Source organism: Phodopus roborovskii, unplaced genomic scaffold (genome assembly GCF_943737965.1).
Source record: "Phodopus roborovskii unplaced genomic scaffold, PHOROB, whole genome shotgun sequence".
Taxonomy (NCBI): domain Eukaryota; kingdom Metazoa; phylum Chordata; class Mammalia; order Rodentia; family Cricetidae; genus Phodopus; species Phodopus roborovskii.
In genome coordinates, this window is record NW_026126407.1 from 47,522,692 (window position 1) to 47,546,101 (window position 23,410).

The 23,410-nt window shown below is 48.8% G+C and overlaps 4 protein-coding genes across 4 annotated transcripts; all 4 read left to right on the forward strand.

The window, feature by feature from the left end:
• Positions 1–451: 451 nt before the first annotated feature.
• On the forward strand, positions 452–1,942 carry LOC127219468 (hemoglobin subunit zeta). The gene is made up of 3 exons (XM_051181026.1): positions 452–619; positions 1,391–1,595; positions 1,705–1,942. Exons 1-3 carry the CDS (start codon positions 525–527, stop codon positions 1,831–1,833), a joined length of 429 nt encoding a protein of 142 aa, XP_051036983.1. The 5' UTR covers positions 452–524; the 3' UTR covers positions 1,834–1,942.
• Positions 1,943–7,474: 5,532 nt separating this feature from the next.
• Positions 7,475–8,332, forward strand: LOC127219466 (hemoglobin subunit alpha). The gene is made up of 3 exons (XM_051181025.1): positions 7,475–7,584; positions 7,705–7,909; positions 8,096–8,332. Exons 1-3 carry the CDS (start codon positions 7,490–7,492, stop codon positions 8,222–8,224), a joined length of 429 nt encoding a protein of 142 aa, XP_051036982.1. The 5' UTR covers positions 7,475–7,489; the 3' UTR covers positions 8,225–8,332.
• Positions 8,333–10,385: 2,053 nt separating this feature from the next.
• Hbq1 (hemoglobin subunit theta 1) lies at positions 10,386–11,363 on the forward strand. Its single transcript, XM_051181027.1, has 3 exons — positions 10,386–10,532; positions 10,642–10,846; positions 10,939–11,363. Exons 1-3 carry the CDS (start codon positions 10,438–10,440, stop codon positions 11,065–11,067), a joined length of 429 nt encoding a protein of 142 aa, XP_051036984.1. The 5' UTR covers positions 10,386–10,437; the 3' UTR covers positions 11,068–11,363.
• A 6,693-nt stretch (positions 11,364–18,056) lies between these two features.
• LOC127219465 (hemoglobin subunit alpha) lies at positions 18,057–18,915 on the forward strand. The gene is made up of 3 exons (XM_051181024.1): positions 18,057–18,166; positions 18,288–18,492; positions 18,679–18,915. The coding sequence occupies exons 1-3, from the start codon at positions 18,072–18,074 to the stop codon at positions 18,805–18,807; spliced, it is 429 nt and encodes a 142-aa protein (XP_051036981.1). The 5' UTR covers positions 18,057–18,071; the 3' UTR covers positions 18,808–18,915.
• Positions 18,916–23,410: the final 4,495 nt, after the last annotated feature.

Below are 23,410 nucleotides of genomic sequence, written 5' to 3' on the forward strand. Positions count from 1 at the left end.
AGGGCTATGGTGCAAATTGATTTTCTTTTGTTAACCTGTCACTCCTAGTGGGGACAGACTTCCATACTCTTCCCTTGGTGCTGAGTGAGAGGGACTACTACTTCCTTGGAGGAAACCCAGTGGTTACAGGAACTAAGGAATAGGATGGCATAAACAGTTTGTGATTCTGAAATGAAGGACAGTGAAGATCCGGACACAGGAATGACCTCCTGACATGGCTGGGCCCCTATCTCTCCTGGATTCTGTGCAGAACTGTGACCAACACCACCTTTAGATGAAGGGGAGTGGGCAGGAGCGATAACACTTGGCCTCTAAGTCCCACCAAGCCCCGATTCCCATTGTGGGTCACTGTGTCTGATAACAGGCCCCATCCTGCAAGCCCCCTCCCCTCCCCCAACCAGTGGCCACAGCCTGGCTGGGCCTCTGACTTTGTGTATATAAGGGGACACTGGGGACAAGCACCATCAGGCCAACCCTGAGTGCATTCAGCTCCAGCACAGCCTCCAACCCTCACCACCACCATCATGTCTCTGATGAAGAATGAGAGAGCTATTGTCATGTCCATGTGGGACAAGATGGCTTCCCAGGCTGAGGCCATCGGCACCGAGACTCTGGAGAGGTAAGTCCAGGCACCGTGGCTTCAGTCGGAGGCCGGGGATCAGTAAGAAGGTGACAAGTGACAAGAAGACGTTAGCAGGGAGAAGCCACTGAGGAGGGGCCATGAGGGGGTGGCAAGGGCAGAGGCAGTGAGGGAGACATGGTAATGAAAAGAGGCTGTCCAGGAGAAGAGTACTCATAAGGAGGGGGTCCGGATGGGCTGATGAGCGGCTAGAGGAGCTGGATGGGCATTCACAGCCCACACCAAAGTCCTCCACATGGCTCCACAAGTCTTTGTTGAATGAACAGAAATGAATGGAAGAACTAAGGAGTGACAGTGAGTAGATGCCTTGCCATATGGAGCCTGGTGCAATAGAAAATAGTAACATCAACCTTGGGTTATTTTTTGTTTTGTTTTGTTTTTTAAGATTTATTGTGTGTGTGTGTGTGTGTGTGTGTCTGTGTGTGTGTGTGTGTGTGTGTGTGTGTGTGTGTGTGTGTGTGCCTGTGAGCACAGGTGCCAGCCGAAGCTGGAGGCATCAGATCCTTTGCACCTTAGTTAAAGGAGGTTGTAAGCTCTCTTCAAGGGCAGTCAGTGCTCTTAACCACTGAACCATCTCTCCAGCCCCTAATTTTATTTCTTAAAACACTGCATAAAATACTGTTTTCTTTTTCTGACTGGTAGTTCTTTGTCTACCCCTTAAATTTTTAGCCCAAGGCAAGAGCCAGGGCCCTAGCCCTCCGCCTAAAGAAACACCCACAAAGCAATCTAACAGTTTCTCGCGACCCCCAGGCTTTTCTGCAGCTACCCCCAGACGAAGACCTACTTCCCGCACTTTGACCTGCACCACGGGTCGCAGCAATTGCGTGCCCACGGCTCCAAGATCTTGGCTGCTGTAGGCGATGCTGTTAAGAACATCGACAACCTCGAGAGTGCTCTGACCAAGCTGAGCGAGCTGCATGCCTACATCCTCCGTGTGGACCCCGTCAACTTTAAGGTGGGTTTGTGAGGACGGAAGGGGAGATCAGCAGGGAAGGACACAAAGGAGGAAAGCGGGTGGGTTCTCTGCAACACTGTGCACTGAATCTCCCTTCTTGCCTCCGCAGCTCCTGTCCCATTGTCTGCTGGTCACACTGGCAGCACGCTTCCCCACTGACTTTACGGCTGAAGTCCACGAAGCCTGGGACAAGTTTATGTCTATCCTGTCTTCCATCCTGACTGAGAAGTACCGCTAAGCACCACCACCACGACCCGCAAGAAGGGCTACGACCCCTTTCCTCCCCTTCACTGAACCCTTCCTTGGGTCTTTTCCGTAGCCCCCAATAAATGGTTGAAGATGGAAATAACTGGACCTGTGTTCTTGGAGGGAAACCGGGATGGGGACGCTACGGGATGCACAAGGGCTTCTCAAGAACATTGTGGATCCTAGTATACTAGGATCCTAGTATCATATACTGCCTGGAGGACTTTCTTAGGGTAGTTGGGGAAGGGTCTTGTCCTTGAGAACCCCAGAGTCACAGCAAGCAAAAAGCAGAGCATCCCAGGGCCAGCTGGGCTTCTTCTCCTCCCTTTCCTTAATCCCTTAGCACAGAGTGGTGGGTGGGTGTTAGGAATTCCCCAAAGTCTGACATCGCAGCTCCCACCTCCCTAGCAACTGGGGGAGCAATTGTCCTTGTGCTTAAAAGAACAGAAGACTTTTTGGCCAGCTTCTTCCTGGCTCCCTCCTGACAGAGCAGTAACTGTCTTCATATGAGTAATTAAGGTTCTGCGAGTTCGAAACAAAGACATCCACACACAAGAGCAAGCCAAGCCCTTTCCAGAAGCCCTGTCCACAGTTCTCACTCTGGGCATGTTTCTGTGTACACAGAGGGGCTCTGAGTTCCTGTTGAGCTCAGCGGATCAGGACGAGCTGGGTATAGGGGCTCTGATGAAGTGGTGGGGCGCGTAGCCCCCTGAACACTCCACTCAGCACCCGGGAGTGCGTCCACATTGCCACCTGACCATCTGCCACCAGGAACACTTAGGGGCGCAGCTGTTACTCAGATGGAAATGACGGGGTCTCCATGGCCTCTAGGAAGCATCCCAGGACCAGCCCACGCAGGTCTTCGATCAGATCTTAGTCCTCTGCCTTACCATGTCAGGGATGTGGGACACAGGGCTCACCTGAGGTTTTCCTGGGTCGTTGAACAGTGTTAGGGCTAGTGGGAGCCACATGGCTGCCCAGCCTGCTCCCTAACCTGCTGAGTCAGCTATTCACACTGAACCCCACTACCAAGATTTCCTGCAACTAAATAAATGCCTGCCTGCCAGAGGTGCTAAGCCTCAGACTGCACATGCTCCTGCTATATACTTTGTTGTGCAGCATCTGATAATCTCTGGTGCTTCGGGTGGACTCTACAACTTTCCTATGAGCTTATTCAGCCTACATAAGGGTCCAGAGCACAGCTGGGTGAGTTCAACAGGATTTACTGTGGCTGAATGATTGACGGGTCCCTCTTCCTAAAACTGATACACTCCAGTGTTTCAGGGTGGTACTGGCCTCCTCCCATCTGCAGGGTGAGTTCACAATGGAGATGCAGTTAGAGAGGGACAAGTGGTGTGGTGCTGACTGAAAAGTACTGCCAAGGCTCTGGGCTCAATCTGTGCACATCCATTAACAGAGGTTTCAAAATGATGTGTGACATTTTGGAAAACTAGACAGGTTACATCTCTGTTGCAGGGCAAAAAAGTTCAGTATCCCTCAGAAAATCCCCTAGAATTCTTACATGTCCATTCAGGTTGGTCTTGTTATGCCTCTGCAGTGCCATGGGGCAGAAAGAGAGCTTGGATGGGAGCAGGGCAGTGTATTCTTTTCCAAGCAAAATCTGGCACCCAGGTGTGTCATACCATTCTCAAAGCATATATGCATTCATTTCCCCCTTCATCTCCCTTGTGGAGACTTCCAGAAGCCAATCCCCTGGACTTTTGCAAACAAATATGGAACCAAGCCCTTGGGATCGAGTATATAACCTGAAGCCTGATAAATTTGGGCAGGCCCAGGCTTTACTCATTCTCCTTCCCACTCCTGTTCCTTCCTAGCATGCTCTCTCTGCAACAATGCTTGACCTGGAACAGGTTACCTGTTTCCCTGAACCTCATAGCATGGGGAGATTTGGGGATTGTTGGTGGCCACAAAGTGGCAGAGAGATCACATTGACAAGTTAATTGATTCTGTGCATGTCTGCACTATCAGGCAGACAATCATGAACTCACTAAGTTTTTCAAATTATTTTGAAATCACAGTGCATGGTGGACACTGGACAGTAGCTCCCTACTCCATCCTGGATACTTAAACTTCGAGGTGCTTTCCCACCAGATGGCCTCATCCAAGTCCTGCCTCCATACTCCCAGGTTGATGGAGAGGCAAAAATCACAGGGCTCCTGTGGTTTCTTGGCAAAGAACAAAAGCTAAAGAAAGCAGATCCTGAAGCTTTCTAAACAGTGAATACATATGGTCTCCAGAATGACACCCCATAATGTAGGGAGCACTAGACCTGGTCTGGTATAATGCCAGATCTGAAAAGGGATGCCCTATTAAGCACTCCCTAAACTACTCCAGTAGCTGGTGCTGAGGACCTGTTACCCTGAATTATCTGAGCACTAGCTGACCAGAGACAAGAAGGGAAGTTAACTATGCCCCAATTGCTACATGGACACTTAACAGCCTTAGTTCTTGGGAAAACATGATAGAAAATAACATATAAGATTGCCTGGCCGGGCGTTGGTGGCACATACCTTTAGTCCCAGCACTCCAGAAGCAGAAGCAGGCAGATCTCTGTGAGTTCGAGGCTAGCCTGGTCTACAGAGCTAGTTCCAAGACAGGCTTCAAAGCAATACAGAGAAACACTGTCTTGAAAAAAAAACCTAAATAAATAAATAAATAAAAATAAAAAGATTGCCTGGCTGGTGAATTGGATCAGGAAGCCTAAGGACCAAAGTTAAATCACCAAGACCGATATGGTAGAAGGAACGAATGATTCTTACAAGTTGTTCTCTGACTTCCACACTTGTGCCACATGTATGTCCACGTGCGTGCACACTGGCACACACATGTGCACACAATAAACAAACAAATAAATAAATGTTAAATTTTAAATATTGTACTCCTTTGCCCAAGTCAGCCTGAGTCTGGGCCACATAAAGATGGATTGTGTATTTAGCAGATTCTAGAAACTGTGTAAGAACCACAAGTTTAGAGCATAAAGAGCATGGTCTCTGCCTGCACAGTACTGGGAGACTTAAGGGGCCATGAGAGCTGAGCCCTAACCCTCCCATCTGCACTTCTTCCTTACAGTGCCTCCCCAGATAAATGAGCTCAGCCCAGAACCTGGCTGCACTTACACCCTACCACAGTACACTTCCTCATCCATCTCCTGAACACTGTACATAAATGCACAGTGCTCCCCAGACCCAGCAGTTCTGGTTTAGACCCATACTAAGAAAGAACCCACCATGGTTCTCTCTGTTGATGATAAGGCCAACAGTGGGGCTATCTGGAGCAAGGTTAAAAGGCTGATTATTGTTAGGAGACTCTGGAGAGACTAAGACTCTCCTGCCCTTTCCCCTGTTCTAACTCCTGGGTGGAACAATGAAAGCCACCCCTCGGTCCTGTCTATAGTCCCTAACTGAAGTTTCCCCAACCCCTCCCAGTCCCCCTTACCCACCACCACACTGCTTCCCATCACAGACTGTTCAATAGCTTCCTCAGGACCCACTTCCCTGACTACAACCAGAACCCTGCCTCTGTCCACACGTCCAGACTCGAGACTCAACCCATGTGCTAAGCCATACAGTGGACCTAACGAACCACTTCCCCATTCTCCTGGCAGCTCTGAGTGAACTGAGCTATGTGTGTCCCAGGTCAATTTCAAAGTCAGCAAGCAAGCAGGGCTTAGAAAGATAAAGGGAAGAGGTCTCAGAAAGCAAAATCAACCCCAAGGGCTCCAGAAAATGAAGCTAGGAGCTCTCTACTGCCTCTATGACAAATGATCAACAGTAGTTCTTTCTGTGACATCTGATGATGCCAGCTTCCACTTAGATAAAATCATCCTAGAGGTGGCTTTTCATTCTGGACATTTTTGGAGACACTGTTAAACCAGATCCTTGGGGGACTGTCCCCAGTCCTCTTAGTCCTCCTTCCATCCCACACCTGCATGCCTTGATCTAAATAAAATCTGTCTGGGTGGCAACCTATGTGTCTGTGTCACTGACATGTCAGCAGTGACCATGCTTCTATTTGGCCCAAGGACGTTTCTGCAGCTGCAATGGGGATTGAGAGCCAGTGTGAACATCTGAAGAGAAGGGCTCTGAACCATTCCCGTACCTGGGGAAAACCAGCCTTCCTGGGGGGATCATCTCAGGGGGGAAAGTTCTGAGATGTGCTGCCTCCTTGGAAATGTGATTGATCTATAGCAGCTAAACATACAACACAGATCAAAGCAGAACATAGCTTCAGTGTAGTGGTCCCAGCTACTATGGAGACAGGGTAAGGGGTATAACTAATTCAAGACCAGGCTTAGCTTGAAAAAAAAAAACTAAGCAGGTGGTTTGTTTGTTTATTTGTTTTGGTTTTTCAAGACAGGGTTTTTTTCTGTGTAATGTCCCTAGCTGTCTTGGAACTCCATCTATAGACCAGGCTAACCTCAAACTCACAGAGACCCACCTGCTTCTGCCTCCCGAGTGCTGGGACTAAAAGTGTTCACCACCACTGCCCAGCTAAGCTAGATATTTTAGTACAAACTGTAACCCCAAAACTTGAGAGGTGAAAACAGGAAGGTCATAAATACAAGATTAGTGTAAGCACAGAAAGGAAAAAAAAAGTGCTTGTCCACCCTTACTTAAGTTAAAGAAGTTGGAACCGAACCCAGGAGTTTCCATTGACCACTGCCTCACACTCTGTCCCATCATGGATTTATTTTTGCAGTGCTGGGACTGAATCCAGAACCTTCCTCATGCTGGGTAAACATTCTGACATCCAGTTACACCCCAGCTTCTTTGCTACTGCTTGCTATAAAAAAGATGGGGTCTCTCTTGGCAGAGGTTGACCTTGAATTCCTGGGTCAAGCAATCCTCCTGCCTCAGCCTGCCAGGACCCGAAGTTCCCCACGTGTGACACCAAATCCAGCTGTCAGCTCTTTCCTTTTCACCCATGGGAGCCCTGGGCAGCTGGATGCCAGTCAGAGAATCTGGTGACCTGCTCCTGCAGTTCTCTGCACTTAGAAGGCTGAGTCAGGAGGTTCACTTGAGCCAAAGGATTCCAGGCCAGCCTGGACAACAGAGCAAAACCTGTCCACACAAAAGGAGGAAAAGGGAGAAGGGGAAGAAAAGAAAGGAGGAGCCAGGAGAGGAGACAGTAGACAAAGAGAAGAGAGAGGAAGGAGGGAGAAAGCACAGGGAGCAGGGAAAGACAGGCAGAGGGTCCCTGTGGGTCCCAAGGGTCTTACTCTTCTTGTTCCCAGAAGGAGAATGTGCAGCTAGAGCACGGAGTGGGTGGGTTAGGAACGAGAGCAAGAAGCAGGAGGGGGATGGGCACTGCTCTGGCTAGTCTGAACAACTTCCTTCTCTTCGAGAGGCACAGGGACTCTTACTTCTTCCCAAATACCCATCACTGGAGACAAACGAAGGGGCGAGAAGCACCCCAGGAGGTGATCAGGATTCCCTGCACCCGGTGGAGGCCTATGGCCCCCTCGTCGACCCCGGGCGCCCCCTGCCAACCTTGGTCTGCGGTGCACCGCCCTGGCCAGCCAATGAGGGCCGTCCCGAGGGCGTGTCCCAGGCACCGCAGGTTTATAAGCGCAACCTGCTGCGGGTTCAACACACTTCTGACTCTGACAGACTCAGGAAGGAATCATCATGGTGCTCTCTGGGGAAGACAAGAGTAACATCAAGAGTGCCTGGAGCAAGATCGGCGGCCACGGTGCTGAATATGGCGCAGAGGCCCTAGAGAGGTGAGGCCGGGCCTCTGCTCTGGAAGCACGGCGGGATCAAAGCAGATCTGGCGCTCAGCGGGCAGCCCCTAACTGCGCTTTCCAGTCACCTCAACCCCTCCTCCCACCTTCTTCCCGCAGGATGTTCGTTGCCTACCCCACCACCAAGACCTACTTCCCTCACTTTGATACCAGCCACGGCTCTGCCCAGGTCAAGGCCCACGGCAAGAAGGTCGCAGACGCCCTGGCCAACGCCGCTGGCCACCTCGATGACCTGCCCGGTGCCCTGTCCGCTCTGAGCGACCTGCACGCCCACAAGCTGCGTGTGGACCCTGTCAACTTCAAGGTGTGTGCTCGGGTCGGGTCTGATGGCGGCATAGGCGGAGGGTGCGGTAGAGCAGGATCTGGGACCCGCAGGGAGGGCGTGGGGCCCCTCGAGCCCAGGGCAGGGAACACAGGGGTGTCACAAAGTGGAGCCCAGGCGACTGCCTAGGTGTCTACTGCCAAGGACTGACCCTTCCTGTCTCCGCAGCTCCTGAGCCACTGCCTGCTGGTGACCCTGGCCAACCACCACCCGGCCGACTTCACCCCCGCGGTGCACGCCTCTCTGGACAAATTCCTTGCCTCTGTGAGCACCGTGCTGACCTCCAAGTACCGTTAAACTGGAGCCCCGGGGCTGCCTCCTGCCGGGCTTGCCTTCTGGCCAGGCCCTCTTCCCTCCCCCGCACCTGTACCTCTTGGTCTTTGAATAAAGCCTAAGTAGGAAGAAGCCTGTGTGCCTGGGTTGTTTGCTTCTGCAAAGGTGTCCCGACTGGTGTGGGGAAACCTAGGGGGGGACACATCCTTAGACTGGGACTTAGGTCTCCTGTGCTGAAGCAGAAGGCCAGACAAGAACAGGGTGGATAGAGAAGAAAAAGTACAGGGAAGAGAAGAGGCCAAGCAGAGTCCTCTGCCCAGGGTTCTGGACAATGCCCTGTCCCGCAGTCCTGGGTTCACTCCTATCCTGGCTGAACATAAGTTTGTCGCAATAATTTCCTTCCCTACCGCTACCTTTCTTTACACACACACACACACACACACACACACACACACACACACACTCACAACCAGTGAGTGGCTGGCCCAGACCTTCCTTTTCCAGAGTGATTCTGAACCCTCCTTCACCCTCCTCTAGACACCCTTAGAAGCCCAAAAGCACAATATGAATGAAACTGGGGATGCGGGGTGCAGCTGGGACACCAAACCAATCTATGCTGGTGTCACACCTCAGGCACACTCTTTGAACACTAACATCTGAGGGCCATCCAGAAATGAAGACCCAGTCTTTGGGGCAAGTTTGGCACTCATTTATCTGCCCTGTACTAATGTCCCTCTCCACAGTAAAGATGGAGTTCAGAGCCAAAGAGGCATAACCAGATGCCTCCACACACATACATGCTTTCTCTCAGGAGAGCAGGCTCTGGGTCTGCAGCAGCAGAAGACCCGGCAGCAGTCCATCCCAAGCCCTGGTGGGCAGGGGCTTTAGGAGAGGGAAGAACAGTTATGGCTAGTGGCCTGGAGGTTCTAGTTAGGTGAGGAAAGAATTCTGGAAATGAGTAGCAAGGATGATCTGCATAACTGTGAAAGAACAGAAGGTCACTGACTTACACACATCAAAGATAGCTAAACTACACAGGGCCTTGTGGCACATGCCTATATCCCAGAACTTGGGAGGTGGAGTGTGTGTGCGGGCATGCGCGTGCATACACACACACACACACACACACACACACACAGACACACACACACACACCACAGAAAGAGGAATAAAAATAAAATCTTTAGTGAACTGTGCCACACACCACCAAGTGAGTGCATCACTGCTTGTTGCTATCATCATTGAGATACAGTACCGGGATCCATAAAGGCTATCATTCCCAAAGGAACTTGTCCTGGGGTCCCGGCATATAATATTTCTCATCCACTTAATTATCACAACTTTAAGAAGAATATATTTTTGAAGCAGAGTTGGAATTTATTAAAAGGGTGTGTGTGTGTGTGTGTGTGTGTGTGTGTGTGTGTGTGTGTAGAGTCAGTGTCTTACGTAGCTCTAGGAGGCCTGGAATTTCCTACTTAGAATGGGATGGCCTTGAACTCACAGAGATCCCTTTGACTCCTGGGTGCTGGGATTAACCTGGGCCTGTGCAACCATGCCCAGTTTAAAGAGATTTTTTAATGTAGATTTAAATTTCTTAAATTTATGTTCTACATATGGGCTTTTGATTGCATGAATGTCTGTGCACCACTTGCATGACTGTGGAGAACAGAAAAAGGCTTCAGATACACTGGACCTGGAGTTACCCACAATTGTGAGCTGCCACGTGAGTATTGGGAATCAAACTCAGGTCCTCTGGAAAAACAGGCAGTGCTCTTCACTGCAGAGCCATCTCTTCAGTCCCTTTAAATGTAGATTGAACTATGTGAGATTTAATGAAAAGAGACATACTCCAGGAAAATTTAAGACAGACCTAAGTATGGTTATGGGCTCCTCGAGGAAGAGTTATGCCAAGCAATTCTTTACAATCAATAATGAGAAAGGAATGCCTATGAATATCCTAAGGACTCAGGAGGCAGGATAAATCGGAAGTGCCAAAATACACACTAAAATTCATTGTAATATGTTAGTACATATTGGATACCATTGTACATACTGCAAATACTTTAAAAAGTGAGGCTTGGGGGCTCAGAGGGACAAAGGGCTGCAAGTCCATGTTGAACCAGAGTCTGAACACCTAAGCGACCTGGAACGCTGAAGCGCCCCCTTGCGGCATCCTAGGTTCCGGGCATCTTTGCACACAGCTGAGGAGCCCAGCGCGAGGCCACGGCTCAGTGAAGATGGCTTTGACCCAGACCGACCGTGAGCTGGTTCTTGCGCTATGGAAGAAGATGAGCACCAACGTCGGAATCTACACGACAGAGGCCTTGGAGAGGTACGGACCCAGTAGGGCATCCTCAGGCTCACCTTCCAATGGACGGCAGGGCAAAGGCGGGCTCTCTACACTTCCCGGTCCGGACACACCCAACTCAATCTTCCCACAGGACCTTCGTGGCTTTCCCCGCCACCAAAACTTACTTCCCACACTTGGACCTGAGCCCCGGCTCTGGCCAGGTTAAAGCCCATGGCCAAAAGGTGGCGGAAGCACTGACTCTTGCTGCCTACCACCTGGACGACCTGCCTGGTTCTCTGTCTGCTCTCAGCGATCTACATGCTCACAAACTCCGTGTGGATCCTGCTAACTTCCAGGTGAGTCCTGGGGTTAAGCTGCACTTGCAGGTCTGAGTGCCTGGGTGTTGGGGAGAGATAAATGTAAGGCGGGTTGTTTTCTCTTTCTTCAGTTCTTCAGCCACTGTCTGCTGGTGACTCTTGCCCGGCACTATCCTGGAGACTTCAGCCCAACGATGCACGCCTCCCTGGCCAAGTTTCTGGGCCTTGTGACTTCGGCACTGGTCTCCAAGTATCGCTGAGGATGTATCCTAGTATCCTAGTATCCCAAAGCAAGGTTCCAAGAGGCTGGGGTTACAGCTAAGATGAAGTCACAGACCTCCCATGTATATGGGCTGTTCCTTGTATTTTGTTTTGGTTTCGTTTTTTGTTTTGAGATAGGTTTCATGGTCTCATGTAACCCAGCCTGGCCTCTCAAATCCATACTATAGACTAGGTTGGTCTTGATCCTTCTGTTTCCATCCCCATCTCCAACCCACCTCCCATCCCTCACACCCACCCACCAATACCCTGATTACAAGGTATGCAAGCCCCACCATACCTGGCTCCACAGAGACTCTTCTTATTTTAATTTAACCCTTTGTTTTCTGTGTTGGAGGTGGGAAGGGGGCCTCCTGCATGCCAAAGTGCTCTAAGCTGTAGAAAGTGTAGCTGGCAGGGAAAGTATGGGCAGGTAGTGAATGAATTCAATCTTTAGAGTAGGAAGAAGGTTCCGTAGAATACACTTGCAAAGGGCAAAGGGCTGGTGGTGACGAGAGTACCACCTGCAGCTGGAGGACCTGTTCTGGTACCTCCACATGTCCCCAGGTCCTCAGGCATCAGAGGCACCTCAGGCCATTTCCACTGTAGACCACCTATGGCACTGATTTACAAATTCATGCCTTTAGCCTTGGCCACATTGCAGAAAGCTAGCTTTTGTCTCTCAGAGTGGGTACAGATACAAAGGTCACCGGTCAGCATAAGTAACAATGCACAAAACACCCCTGTTCCCCAGCCATCACCCTTCCCTGGGATTCTGGTTTTTCTCTACACTCTGCTCAGATCCAGGTGGGGTGAGCCTGGTCCTATTGCAAAGCAATCACCTGCCTGGATCCATACATGTATTTCACAGCTAGAGATGCTGCTAAATGTAGGTGTCCTTAGGACTGGGATGGTACCAAGAGACTCCCCAAATGATCAACACACATGCAGTTTACTGAATAAAATACAGTTAATTGAGATTCCTAACAAGCAGTGGGGGATTACTAAGGAACCATATCCAAAGTCAGCAAGTGTCTGAACTCATCTACAGATACAGTCCTATGCCTGTAGCATAAACTTGGACTTAGATTATCATGTAGAGTCAAAATAGCAGAAAGAAGGGGTTGGAGAAATGGTTTAGCAAAGAAGAGCATGTACAGCTGCTGCAAAGAACCTGGATTCAGTTCCCAGAACTGAACACCAGCTGGCCAATAACCACCTACAACTCCAGCTTCAAAAGGATTGATCCCATGCTCTCTTCCATTCTACATAGACACCCGCATTCACACATGCACAGATGAACACTTGGACTGATACATATTTCTTATAATTAGCTCTGGCTGACCTGGAAGTCATCATACAGACCAGGTTGGCTTCAAACCCATAGAGACCCACCTGTCTCTGCTTGCCAGTGCAAGAATTAAAGGTGTGTGCCTCTATCCCCAGCTACATCTATCTGTCTGCCTGTCTGTCTACCTATCTATCATGAAGAACATGTACAGCTATAGATAGATAGACATAGAGACAGAAAGACAAGAAGACAGATATCTTATTTTTACTTGTATGGATGTTTTGTATATCTTCTGTATATCATGTACACACAGTGTCCACAGAGGCCAGAAGAGGGTGTCGGATCTCCTAGAGCTGGAGATACAGATGGTTGTGAGTTGCCACAAGAATTCTGGAAATCAAATCCATGTCCTGTGGAAAAGTAGCCAATGCTCCTAAATGCTGAGCCATCTCTGCAGCTCTGGCTATGTAAAGTTTAAAACAACAACAAACCCACAGGGTGATGTATGATGGAATATGTCTTTTAACTTCAATGCTCTGGTAACAGAAACTGGTGGAACTCTCCAAGTTCAGGATTAGCATATTCTAATAGTGAGCACCAGGCCAGTGAAGGTTACGGCAAGGCCTTGCCTCAAAATTTAAAATAAAGGAATACACAAATAAGGTTGGAGTGATGGGTTAGAAACTCTGAGCATGTTCTGCTCCTACCCAGGCCCCATGGAGATTCATAGCATCTATGTCAGGCAGCTCTCAAGAGCCCCAAAGTCTAGCTGTAGTGAGGTCAGATATCTCTGGCTTCCATGGACACATTACACAGGCACATAGAAATACATACAGAAAAAAAATACTTTAAACGCTGGGCAATGGCGTAGCACACCTTTAATCCCAGCACTTGGGAGGCAGAGGCAGAAGGATCACTGAGTTCAAGGCCAGCCTGATCTACAGAATAAGTTCCAGAACATCCAGGGCTACACAGAGAAACTCTGTCTTGAAAAAAAAAAAATGAAAGAAAGAAAAGAAAAAATACTTTAAAAATATTTTTAAAAAAATTTTATGTGTATTAATGTTCTGCCTGCATGTATCTGTGCACCATGTGTGTTCCTGGTTCCCTGTGATCATGAAGGACAGAAGAGGGTGTCAGGTCCCCTGGAACTGGAGTCACAGCTGGTTCTGAGCCACCATGTAGGTGCTAGAAATAGAACCTAGAGTCCTTCCCAAGAGTAACAATTGCTCTAAACAGCTGAGCCATATATCTAGCTACATAAATAGGGATAGGATTTCTCTCTGACTGTCCTACTCAATTTGTAGACTGGGCTGGCCTTGAAGTCACTGAAGTCTGCTTGCCTTTGCATTCCATGTGCTGGGATTTAAAACTTGCACCACAATAAGTGGTGTTTTTTAGGGTCTCTATTGCTGTGAAGAGACACCATGACCACAGAAACTCTTATAAAGAAAACATTTATTACCTGGCAGTGGTGGCACATGCCTTTATTCCCAGCATTTTGTAGGCAGAGGCAGGTGGTTCTCTATGAGTTTGAGGCCAGCCTGGTCTACAAAGAGAGTTCCAGGACAGCCTCCAAAGCTACACAGAGAAACCATCTGGAAAAACCAAAACAGAGGGGGAATAAAAGGAAGAAAAGAAAACATTTATTTGGAGTGTCTTGCTTACAGTTCAGAGTTCAGCCCATTATCATCATGGCAGGGAGCAGGGCAGCATGCAGGTAGATGTGGTGCTGGCTGTTATCTTGATCAGGCAGCAGCAGGAAGTGGACTGAGACACTGGGCAGTACCCTGAGCATAAGAAACCTCAAAGCCCACCCCCACAGTGACATTCCCTTCAGCATAGCCTTGTCCAGGCCAACAAAGCCACACCTCCTAATAATGCCACTCCCTATGAGATTATGGGGGCCAATTACATTCAAATTACTACACCCAGATATATTTTTTAATTAAATAAAAATAAATCTCTAAAAAATAGTAAAGGGTACTACAAAGAACAAGTAACACAAAAATCTTATCAAAAGTGAATATGTAGGGATGGGTGTGGTGTCACATGTTTTTAATCAGAGCACCTCAGAGGCAAAAACAGAGGGATCTCTGTCAGTTCAAGACCAGCCTGGTCGACAGAGCAAGTTCCAAGGCCAGTGAGACCCTGTCTTATAAAAACAAACATGGACACTGAGTATGTGCATTTCATCCTTACTGCCTGTGCAGACACAGACTGGAGGAAGGGTGGCTTGTGTAACTGCAGCCTGCACTGCAGGAAGGACAGTTAAGCAGGCAGATGCAGTTGCTCTAAAGGGAGTATGAAAACTGATCTCACTTCAGGAGTCTCCCTTGAGGGATTTCCCTCTGCTTTCCCTGGCTGTTAGCAACAGCCAGAAACTCTCCTGCCCTTGGTCTGAGGCCACTGGCTCCAGGCTGCCATCTTAGACAAGCTTACCTGGCTACTGGAACTTGATCAAAGTTTCTAGGCCTTACCCTGAAATAGCCAATATATGTTGCACTGGATACAGCTTTCAGAAGGGTAACAAGTACCACATTCCATGGTTTCTGGGCAAGGACTGCTCTGAATACCTGGACAGTACTTTTCTTTCTCTCCTGTGGTCTGCTTTCCCTCATGGCCAACTCATTTTTATTTTATTTTTTTAAATAATTTATTTGGGGTTGGAGAGATGTTTCAGAGGTCAAGAGTACTTGCTGCTCTTCCAGAGGTCCCAAGTTCAATTCCCAGCAACCATATGATGGCTCACAACCATCTGTAATGAGATCTGGTTATCTCTTCTTCTGGCATGCAGGCATACATAATAAATAAATCTTTAAAAATTATTTATTTTATTTTATGTGCATTGGCATTTTGCCTACATGTATGTCTGCATGAGAGTGTTAAATCTCCTGGAATTGAAATTACAGACAGTTGTGAGCTGCCTTGTGGGTGCTGGGAATTTAACCTGGGTCCTCTGGGAGAATAGTCAGTGCTCTTAACTGCTGAGCCATCTCCCCAGGCCTCATTTTGATTTTAAATTGTGTGTGTCTGCATGTTTGAAAATATGCCATGTGTGCAGATACCTACAGAAGTCAGAAGAAGGTGATGAATTCTGAAACTGGAGTTACAGGTTGTGATCCACCTCACATGGGTGCTGGCAACCAAACTCAGGTCCTCTGGGAGGACAGCAAGCCCTCTTCTCTGCTGAGCTGTCTCTTCAACTACCTCATTTTTATTTATATTTAGGAAAACACTTAAGAAATAAGCTAAAGTCTACCCACCCAAGCTTTCACAGCCTCTTGTGTTGTCAGTGGAAGAGTCTCTGTCCTATCTCTCTACCCAGAGAAAGGATAAAGTAGACTTTAGGACTGAGGCCAGTGTCTTCATTAGGTCTACACAAAGACACATCTGGAGGGAAGGAGGGATGAAGAAAGGGGAAAGGAGAGATGGGAGGAAAGGAGAGGAGAAGGGGAGGAGAGGAAAGGGGAAGGAGAGGAGGAGGGAAAGGAGTTTGGCTGCTTTTATGCTCCCTAAGACTAACACTAACCTTTAAAGATCTAAGGGAGGAAAGACTAAAACAGTATGTGGGGAGGGATGGGCCCCATTCAGAGGCAAGTGTCCCTTATGTCTCTAAGTCTGCCGAACCTTATCTTTCTTGTCTTCAGGGCCAGGATGAAGCTGCGGTTGGGGCCAGGGCAGAAGCAAAGGGTTCAGTGTAGGAAAGTGTAGGAGGCTGGCTGCAGGGCCCTTCTGCCAAAGGCTGAACTTCTGTGCCCCAGGCAATGGGACCGTGTGGGGAAGGGGAGCAGGAAAGAGAAGGAAGCATCTGAATCTAAGGCTGGGGTCTGTACAGCTCCACAGACAAGCCACTGTGAGTGCAGTGCTGATTCCGAATACTGTCTCCATAGACATGCAGCGTAGCCCTCATCCTCTTGACCCATGACCAAGTTCTCCCTCCTGTCCTGTGCTCCCACCTCTGGGTCTGAATAAAATGTGTGCCCCTGAGTTGCCTGTGTCCCTGACATGTCAAAAGAAACCATGGTCCTGCTGACTTGACCCTGGGATCTTTCTGCAGTTGTAGTGGGGAAGGACAGCAAGAAAAAAAAAAAAAAAACTGCAGCGATGTCTCTGATCACTGCCTTTGTGTTGTGAGATATTCACTTTGTCCTCACCTGTGGCACAGACCTCACTTATTGGGAGGAAGTCTGAGGAAGGGGCTCCGGGAGCTCTCTTGCTTGCAGCACCAGGACAGGAGAACATCAGGAGGCATCCTTGGGACCAGGAACTTGCTGGTGTTCATCTGTCTATGTTGTAAGTTATTTCTCCCTGAATAAACATCTATTCGGCCTATTCGTTTCTCCTGATCCTTATTAAACCTCAATACCTTTGTCCTGGGGAGGACCAGCCTTTGAGAAGTCCTCTCAGGAGACAAGAAAGAAGGACCTAACAATATGTGCCACCTCTTTGGAGACATCATTTGACCCATACCAGCTACTCACAAAACAAATATTACAGCAGAACAATTGTATACACAGAGAGAGTGAGAGAGAAAAAAAGAAACGGGATGGAATGGGGGAAGAGAGAGAAATCAGAAAAAAGATGAGAGAAAAAAAAGAAGAGAGAAAGAGAAGCTATGGACAGCCATTTAGATGTCACAGATACTTTTTGTGTTATTTCAGCTGGGAAGTTAGTCCCTCTACTATGCCACCCTCACCCCAAGTCAAAGAAGTTGGAACCGAACCCAGGAGTTTCCATTGACCACTGCCTCACACTCTGTCCCATCATGGATTTATTTTTGCAGTGCTGGGACTGAATCCAGAACCTTCCTCATGCTGGGTAAACATTCTGACATCCAGTTACACCCCAGCTTCTTTGCTACTGCTTGCTATAAAAAAGATGGGGTCTCTCTTGGCAGAGGTTGACCTTGAATTCCTGGGTCAAGCAATCCTCCTGCCTCAGCCTGCCAGGACCCGAAGTTCCCCACGTGTGACACCAAATCCAGCTGTCAGCTCTTTCCTTTTCACCCATGGGAGCCCTGGGCAGCTGGATGCCAGTCAGAGAATCTGGTGACCTGCTCCTGCAGTTCTCTGCACTTAGAAGGCTGAGTCAGGAGGTTCACTTGAGCCAAAGGATTCCAGGCCAGCCTGGACAACAGAGCAAAACCTGTCCACACAAAAGGAGGAAAAGGGAGAAGGGGAAGAAAAGAAAGGAGGAGCCAGGAGAGGAGACAGTAGACAAAGAGAAGAGAGAGGAAGGAGGGAGAAAGCACAGGGAGCAGGGAAAGACAGGCAGAGGGTCCCTGTGGGTCCCAAGGGTCTTACTCTTCTTGTTCCCAGAAGGAGAATGTGCAGCTAGAGCACGGAGTGGGTGGGTTAGGAACGAGAGCAAGAAGCAGGAGGGGGATGGGCACTGCTCTGGCTAGTCTGAACAACTTCCTTCTCTTCGAGAGGCACAGGGACTCTTACTTCTTCCCAAATACCCATCACTGGAGACAAACGAAGGGGCGAGAAGCACCCCAGGAGGTGATCAGGATTCCCTGCACCCGGTGGAGGCCTATGGCCCCCTCGTCGACCCCGGGCGCCCCCTGCCAACCTTGGTCTGCGGTGCACCGCCCTGGCCAGCCAATGAGGGCCGTCCCGAGGGCGTGTCCCAGGCACCGCAGGTTTATAAGCGCAACCTGCTGCGGGTTCAACACACTTCTGACTCTGACAGACTCAGGAAGGAATCATCATGGTGCTCTCTGGGGAAGACAAGAGTAACATCAAGAGTGCCTGGAGCAAGATCGGCGGCCACGGTGCTGAATATGGCGCAGAGGCCCTAGAGAGGTGAGGCCGGGCCTCTGCTCTGGAAGCACGGCGGGATCAAAGCAGATCTGGCGCTCAGCGGGCAGCCCCTAACTGCGCTTTCCAGTCACCTCAACCCCCTCCTCCCACCTTCTTCCCGCAGGATGTTCGTTGCCTACCCCACCACCAAGACCTACTTCCCTCACTTTGATACCAGCCACGGCTCTGCCCAGGTCAAGGCCCACGGCAAGAAGGTCGCAGACGCCCTGGCCAACGCCGCTGGCCACCTCGATGACCTGCCCGGTGCCCTGTCCGCTCTGAGCGACCTGCACGCCCACAAGCTGCGTGTGGACCCTGTCAACTTCAAGGTGTGTGCTCGGGTCGGGTCTGATGGCGGCATAGGCGGAGGGTGCGGTAGAGCAGGATCTGGGACCCGCAGGGAGGGCGTGGGGCCCCTCGAGCCCAGGGCAGGGAACACAGGGGTGTCACAAAGTGGAGCCCAGGCGACTGCCTAGGTGTCTACTGCCAAGGACTGACCCTTCCTGTCTCCGCAGCTCCTGAGCCACTGCCTGCTGGTGACCCTGGCCAACCACCACCCGGCCGACTTCACCCCCGCGGTGCACGCCTCTCTGGACAAATTCCTTGCCTCTGTGAGCACCGTGCTGACCTCCAAGTACCGTTAAACTGGAGCCCCGGGGCTGCCTCCTGCCGGGCTTGCCTTCTGGCCAGGCCCTCTTCCCTCCCCCGCACCTGTACCTCTTGGTCTTTGAATAAAGCCTAAGTAGGAAGAAGCCTGTGTGCCTGGGTTGTTTGCTTCTGCAAAGGTGTCCCGACTGGTGTGGGGAATTCTACAGGAAGCAGTGGTTAATGTTGTGGTGACAAAATAATTATTTCGTTGCTACTTCCTAAGTGTAATTTTGCTAGTGTTGTGAATTCTAACATAATTATCTATCATCTGAAATGGAGTAAAACACCCACAGCACCTCTAGGGCCTGGAATCTAGGGGGACACACCCTTACCCTGGGAGTTAGGTTCTTGTGCTGAGGCAGGTCAGACAAGAGCAGGGAGGAAAGAGAAGGGAAGTACAGGTTAGAGAAGAGGGACCAGGCAGAGTCCTCTGCCCATGGGTTGTGGACAATGCCTTGTCCTGCAGTCCTGGGTTCACTCCTACCTTTGGTTTCCCACCAGATCCAACATGAATTTGCTGGAATACAATTTCTTTGCTATCTTTCATTCCACACAGACACACACATACACAAGAAACTGGCCCAGCTTAGCACCCAGTTCAGTTTGATGTATCAGGCTTTGCATCCATACATTCCCAACCCTGATATGAAACCCTGGGTGAGACTTTTGTATTTTCAAGGGCTGTAATGTGAGACTTCCTCAAATGAAAAAGGCAAAAACAAACCTGGGTGGAAATGAACTCAGGCAAGAAGCACAAAGTCAGGGGTTGTTAGAAATTCTTTCCCTGGGTCCAAGAGACATCTTTGGAAAAGTGATAATCCTAGAGCCAGCTACAGCACACTGTAAGCATTAGTAGGATGCAAGATCCACTTCTCATTTCTGTGACAAAATATCAGACAAGAGCAACCAAGGGAAGCAGTTTTATTTTGGTTCACAGTATATGGGTACAGTCCTTGCGGTGGGGAAGTTGCAGGAACTTAAGGCAGCTGGTCACACTGCATCTGTAGTCAGGAAGCAGAGATGATGGCTGGTCCTCAGCTCTTTTCCTCCTTTTTATTCAGTCTAGGACCCCAGAGTATAGGATGGTGCAGCTTACATCTGGGTGGGTCTCCTCACTGAAACCTCCGGAAACAGCTTCATAGACAGATTGTGGTGTGTTTCATGGTGATTCTAAAACCCATTCAGCTGATCAGATTTAACCATCAGTGTGAGTAAACATTCTGTAGCTCACACTCAGAATGGAATATTCTTGACCCATCTAAGTAATGAGATTACATCAAACCACTGAGTTTTGCAGATACCTTGAGTAAAAGCCAACACACCAAAGGCCATACAGTGCATAAGTCTGTGTTTCTGAAATAGTCAAATAAGCAAACTAGAGGGACAGGAACAGGTTCCTGGTTGCCAGGGGCTTCAGGAAGAAAATGGATAGTTTTGGCTAGTGGACCAGAGTTTCTGTCTGGATGAAAACATCCTGCAACTTGCTAACAGTGATGACTGCACAACACTGTGGCTACACAAACATCACTGACTTATACACATCAGAAATGGCTACAATGGTAGTTTGTTATATGAAGCGTTGCTGCATTTGCTATCATCACTGGAATACATCATAGGCATTCCATAAACATCACTAATCTGAAAGGAATGTGTGCTAGGAGTCAGACACCTAACAGCTGTCCATTTAATTATCTGAGCAGTAACTACTTTCATTTTAACATTAAGCAGACCCATGGAAATATATTAATGATTCAGGAGGCAGAAGATACTGACAAGGATAAAACACACACTAAAATTCAGTGTATTCTAATAATGCATGCCAGGCAGGAAAAATCTGAGGTTTGGGACCCCAGGGCTCCCAGGTCACAGCTAAACTCTGGAAACCAGAGTTCATACATCCCAGGACCAGACTGCAGATTAAAGCCCACAGCCAAGTGGCTGACAGATTGACCCTGTTGTTGCAGAGGGGCCCCCATTATAGTACACGGCCCCTCCCAAAGCTCCCTGGGCCATTGTCAGACTGCTGACTTGGCCTGGCCCTACTCTGCCTACTTCTGACCCACCATGGAGGCCTTAACAATAACATTCCCAAGCCACAATACTCAGGTACTGGCTACCAAGCATTGCTAGGGGCACATCTTACATTTCTCTTTCTCTCTCATGACTTCTGAGTACTAAGGGCCTACCTTCCCACTGCGCAGGTTAAGGTCCAAGAGTCACAGATCCCCCTAAGTTAATATGATAAAGGTCCAGCCTTTTACCTGTTAAAAGGACCATGAAACACTAAGAGATTCAAGAGGACTCTAAACTGGCAGGCCTAGGATTATTTGTCACAAATATTGAGGCTGGATTTGGCCCACTTGGGCAAATAGCTGCAGCTTTTATCCTTCAGAAAATAACAGTATCACGAGTCCTCTAACTGCAGGAGGAACCTTGGTCAAACACTTTTGCTAGGGATATTTCATGTTCATCCTCCTCACTTTTTTCAGATCCATATGGACTGAGTCTAATTCACTGATAGGACACCCCTCCCTGTAGCAAGATGGGGTAAAGGATTGTGGGTAGATAAGTCTCCAAAACTAATACAGTGCCACCTATTGGCACAAACCTGACCTACAAGAGACAAGACAAAAATAACTTCCATTATCAGTACGGCTTGTGATAAAAGCCCAATGTTGCCAGACTCTAAACCTAAGACAGGAATTAAATCCCCAGGCCTAGTGCTAATCATGTAGACAAGGGGAACAGGGGCTATCTGTTTTCATGATTTCAGAGAGAAGGTAATGCCTTTTTCCTGCCTAAGAATCAATCATGGTCATTGCAGAAACCTGATTTTGACCTGCTGCCCCAACTGCTATGTCTCAGACACAGAAATATGCCCTGCACATCCATAGTCCTTCAGTTCGTATTCAACGTAAGGCAAACTTGTCCTATATGAGCAAGTAGAAGAGCCTGTGTACCATCTCCCAGAGCACATGCACGACACACATTATATGACATGGATTTGGGAAGCAGTAGAATCACCAGTCACAGTTAGGACTGCCCTGCCCAATATACTGGTATCACCTATGCAACAAGGACCTGGAAAGAACAGGATCTAGGAGGGCCTATCTGCTCTTCCTGAGCTGGACGTCCACCTCCTCCTGTGTCCTGGCCTGTGGGTAGTACTGGCTATTATTGGGCCTCACAAATGCCCAGGATGAAAACTAATGGCTATCCCAGTTCTTGGACCTGGAACCTAATCAGCACCTGTATCGGGGCCTCAGGTTGCAGATGGTAGATCCCATAACTTCTTACATAATAGTCTGAGCCACTCCCCACAGACACACACAACAAATCTCTGGTTATCTGTTCTTCTAGTTCTCTTTCTCCACAAAAACTCCAATTAAGAAAACAGAAGTAGGCAGATCTCTGAGTTTGAGGCCAACTGGTTCTATAGAGTGGGTTCCAGGACATCCAGGAATATACATAGAAAAATCCTGTCTAGAAAACCAAAAAGACAATAAAACAAAGCATCCAGATGTGCTGGCACAATCATTACTGCCAGCTACTTGGGGACAGAGATATCTTGAGCCCTAGAGTTCAATAGTCTGGGTAACAAGACTGTCACTCAAAAACAAAACAAAACAAAAACTATTGCATGGGAAGTAAGATTCTGGGACACAGTATAGGCTGGCACGTTTATTCAGGGAGAAATCACTTACACCAGAAACAGAAAACCACCTTGGGTTCCTGCTTCTAGGATGCCTGCTGGATGCTGTCTCTGACCAGGAGGTAAGAGAGTGAGCTGGGGTCCAGGACCCCAGACCCACACCACACAGGTCACGTCTGTACCTGTCCCCATGCCCCAATGAGAGTGGTCAGTGCAACAGGTGCGGGCAGGGTGAATATCTCACTACAAACAACAAAAAACTTGCTACAATGTCCTTGGTAAGAACATCCTCCACAAAAGTCTGAAGCAAGTGGCCTTTCTGCAACTCTAAGGACCCTGACCACCCAAAGGATACTACTACCTAAGCTACTGTAGCCTAGTAGCTGTAGTATGACAAGAATTATTCTCTGTGGGCACTACAGGCCACAGCACAAAAAATGTTTCCAGTAAATTTACACCCTGATAAAACTAATCAGCTGTTTCTTCACATATAAATTATCTAGACAGAAAAGGATCCAAACCAAACCCACTGATGCTGGCTCTGAGGAGGGCTGTCCAGTTAAGAGTCCAAGAAGCAAAATGTTCCTAGTATGAGTACACAGCTAGTCAAAATGTTTTCCTGGAACCAGGTAGAGACTTTACTCCAGGAAGACAGCAGAGCTAAACTGAGTCCCAACTGGAAGCCGAGGGGCTAGAGATAAAACCTATACAGGGCACCCATGCTAAAGTTCTGAGTCCCAGTGGGTCCTTCAGGAATATTCCACCCTACCTTCTTTCATATGGAGACAACTGGCCAGGGAAAGCCTGTTTCACACATCAGCACAGGAGGTACCCACACACATCCTCTATAAAAGGGAGTAGGGCAGCACCAGAACAACACTACAAGACTTCAAGATCCTATGTGTGACCATCAAACCAATAGCCCACGACAGCACCTAAACTTTTAT

Coding starts and splice junctions, on each gene's coding strand:
- LOC127219468 (XM_051181026.1), top strand. CDS start 525: ATGTCTCTGATGAAGAATGAGAGAGCTATTGTCATGTCCATGTGGGAC. Junction 620..1,390: donor GGCACCGAGACTCTGGAGAG/GTAAGTCCAGGC, acceptor CGCGACCCCCAG/GCTTTTCTGCAGCTACCCCC. Junction 1,596..1,704: donor TGGACCCCGTCAACTTTAAG/GTGGGTTTGTGA, acceptor TTGCCTCCGCAG/CTCCTGTCCCATTGTCTGCT.
- LOC127219466 (XM_051181025.1), top strand. CDS start 7,490: ATGGTGCTCTCTGGGGAAGACAAGAGTAACATCAAGAGTGCCTGGAGC. Junction 7,585..7,704: donor GGCGCAGAGGCCCTAGAGAG/GTGAGGCCGGGC, acceptor TTCTTCCCGCAG/GATGTTCGTTGCCTACCCCA. Junction 7,910..8,095: donor TGGACCCTGTCAACTTCAAG/GTGTGTGCTCGG, acceptor CTGTCTCCGCAG/CTCCTGAGCCACTGCCTGCT.
- Hbq1 (XM_051181027.1), top strand. CDS start 10,438: ATGGCTTTGACCCAGACCGACCGTGAGCTGGTTCTTGCGCTATGGAAG. Junction 10,533..10,641: donor ACGACAGAGGCCTTGGAGAG/GTACGGACCCAG, acceptor ATCTTCCCACAG/GACCTTCGTGGCTTTCCCCG. Junction 10,847..10,938: donor TGGATCCTGCTAACTTCCAG/GTGAGTCCTGGG, acceptor CTCTTTCTTCAG/TTCTTCAGCCACTGTCTGCT.
- LOC127219465 (XM_051181024.1), top strand. CDS start 18,072: ATGGTGCTCTCTGGGGAAGACAAGAGTAACATCAAGAGTGCCTGGAGC. Junction 18,167..18,287: donor GGCGCAGAGGCCCTAGAGAG/GTGAGGCCGGGC, acceptor TTCTTCCCGCAG/GATGTTCGTTGCCTACCCCA. Junction 18,493..18,678: donor TGGACCCTGTCAACTTCAAG/GTGTGTGCTCGG, acceptor CTGTCTCCGCAG/CTCCTGAGCCACTGCCTGCT.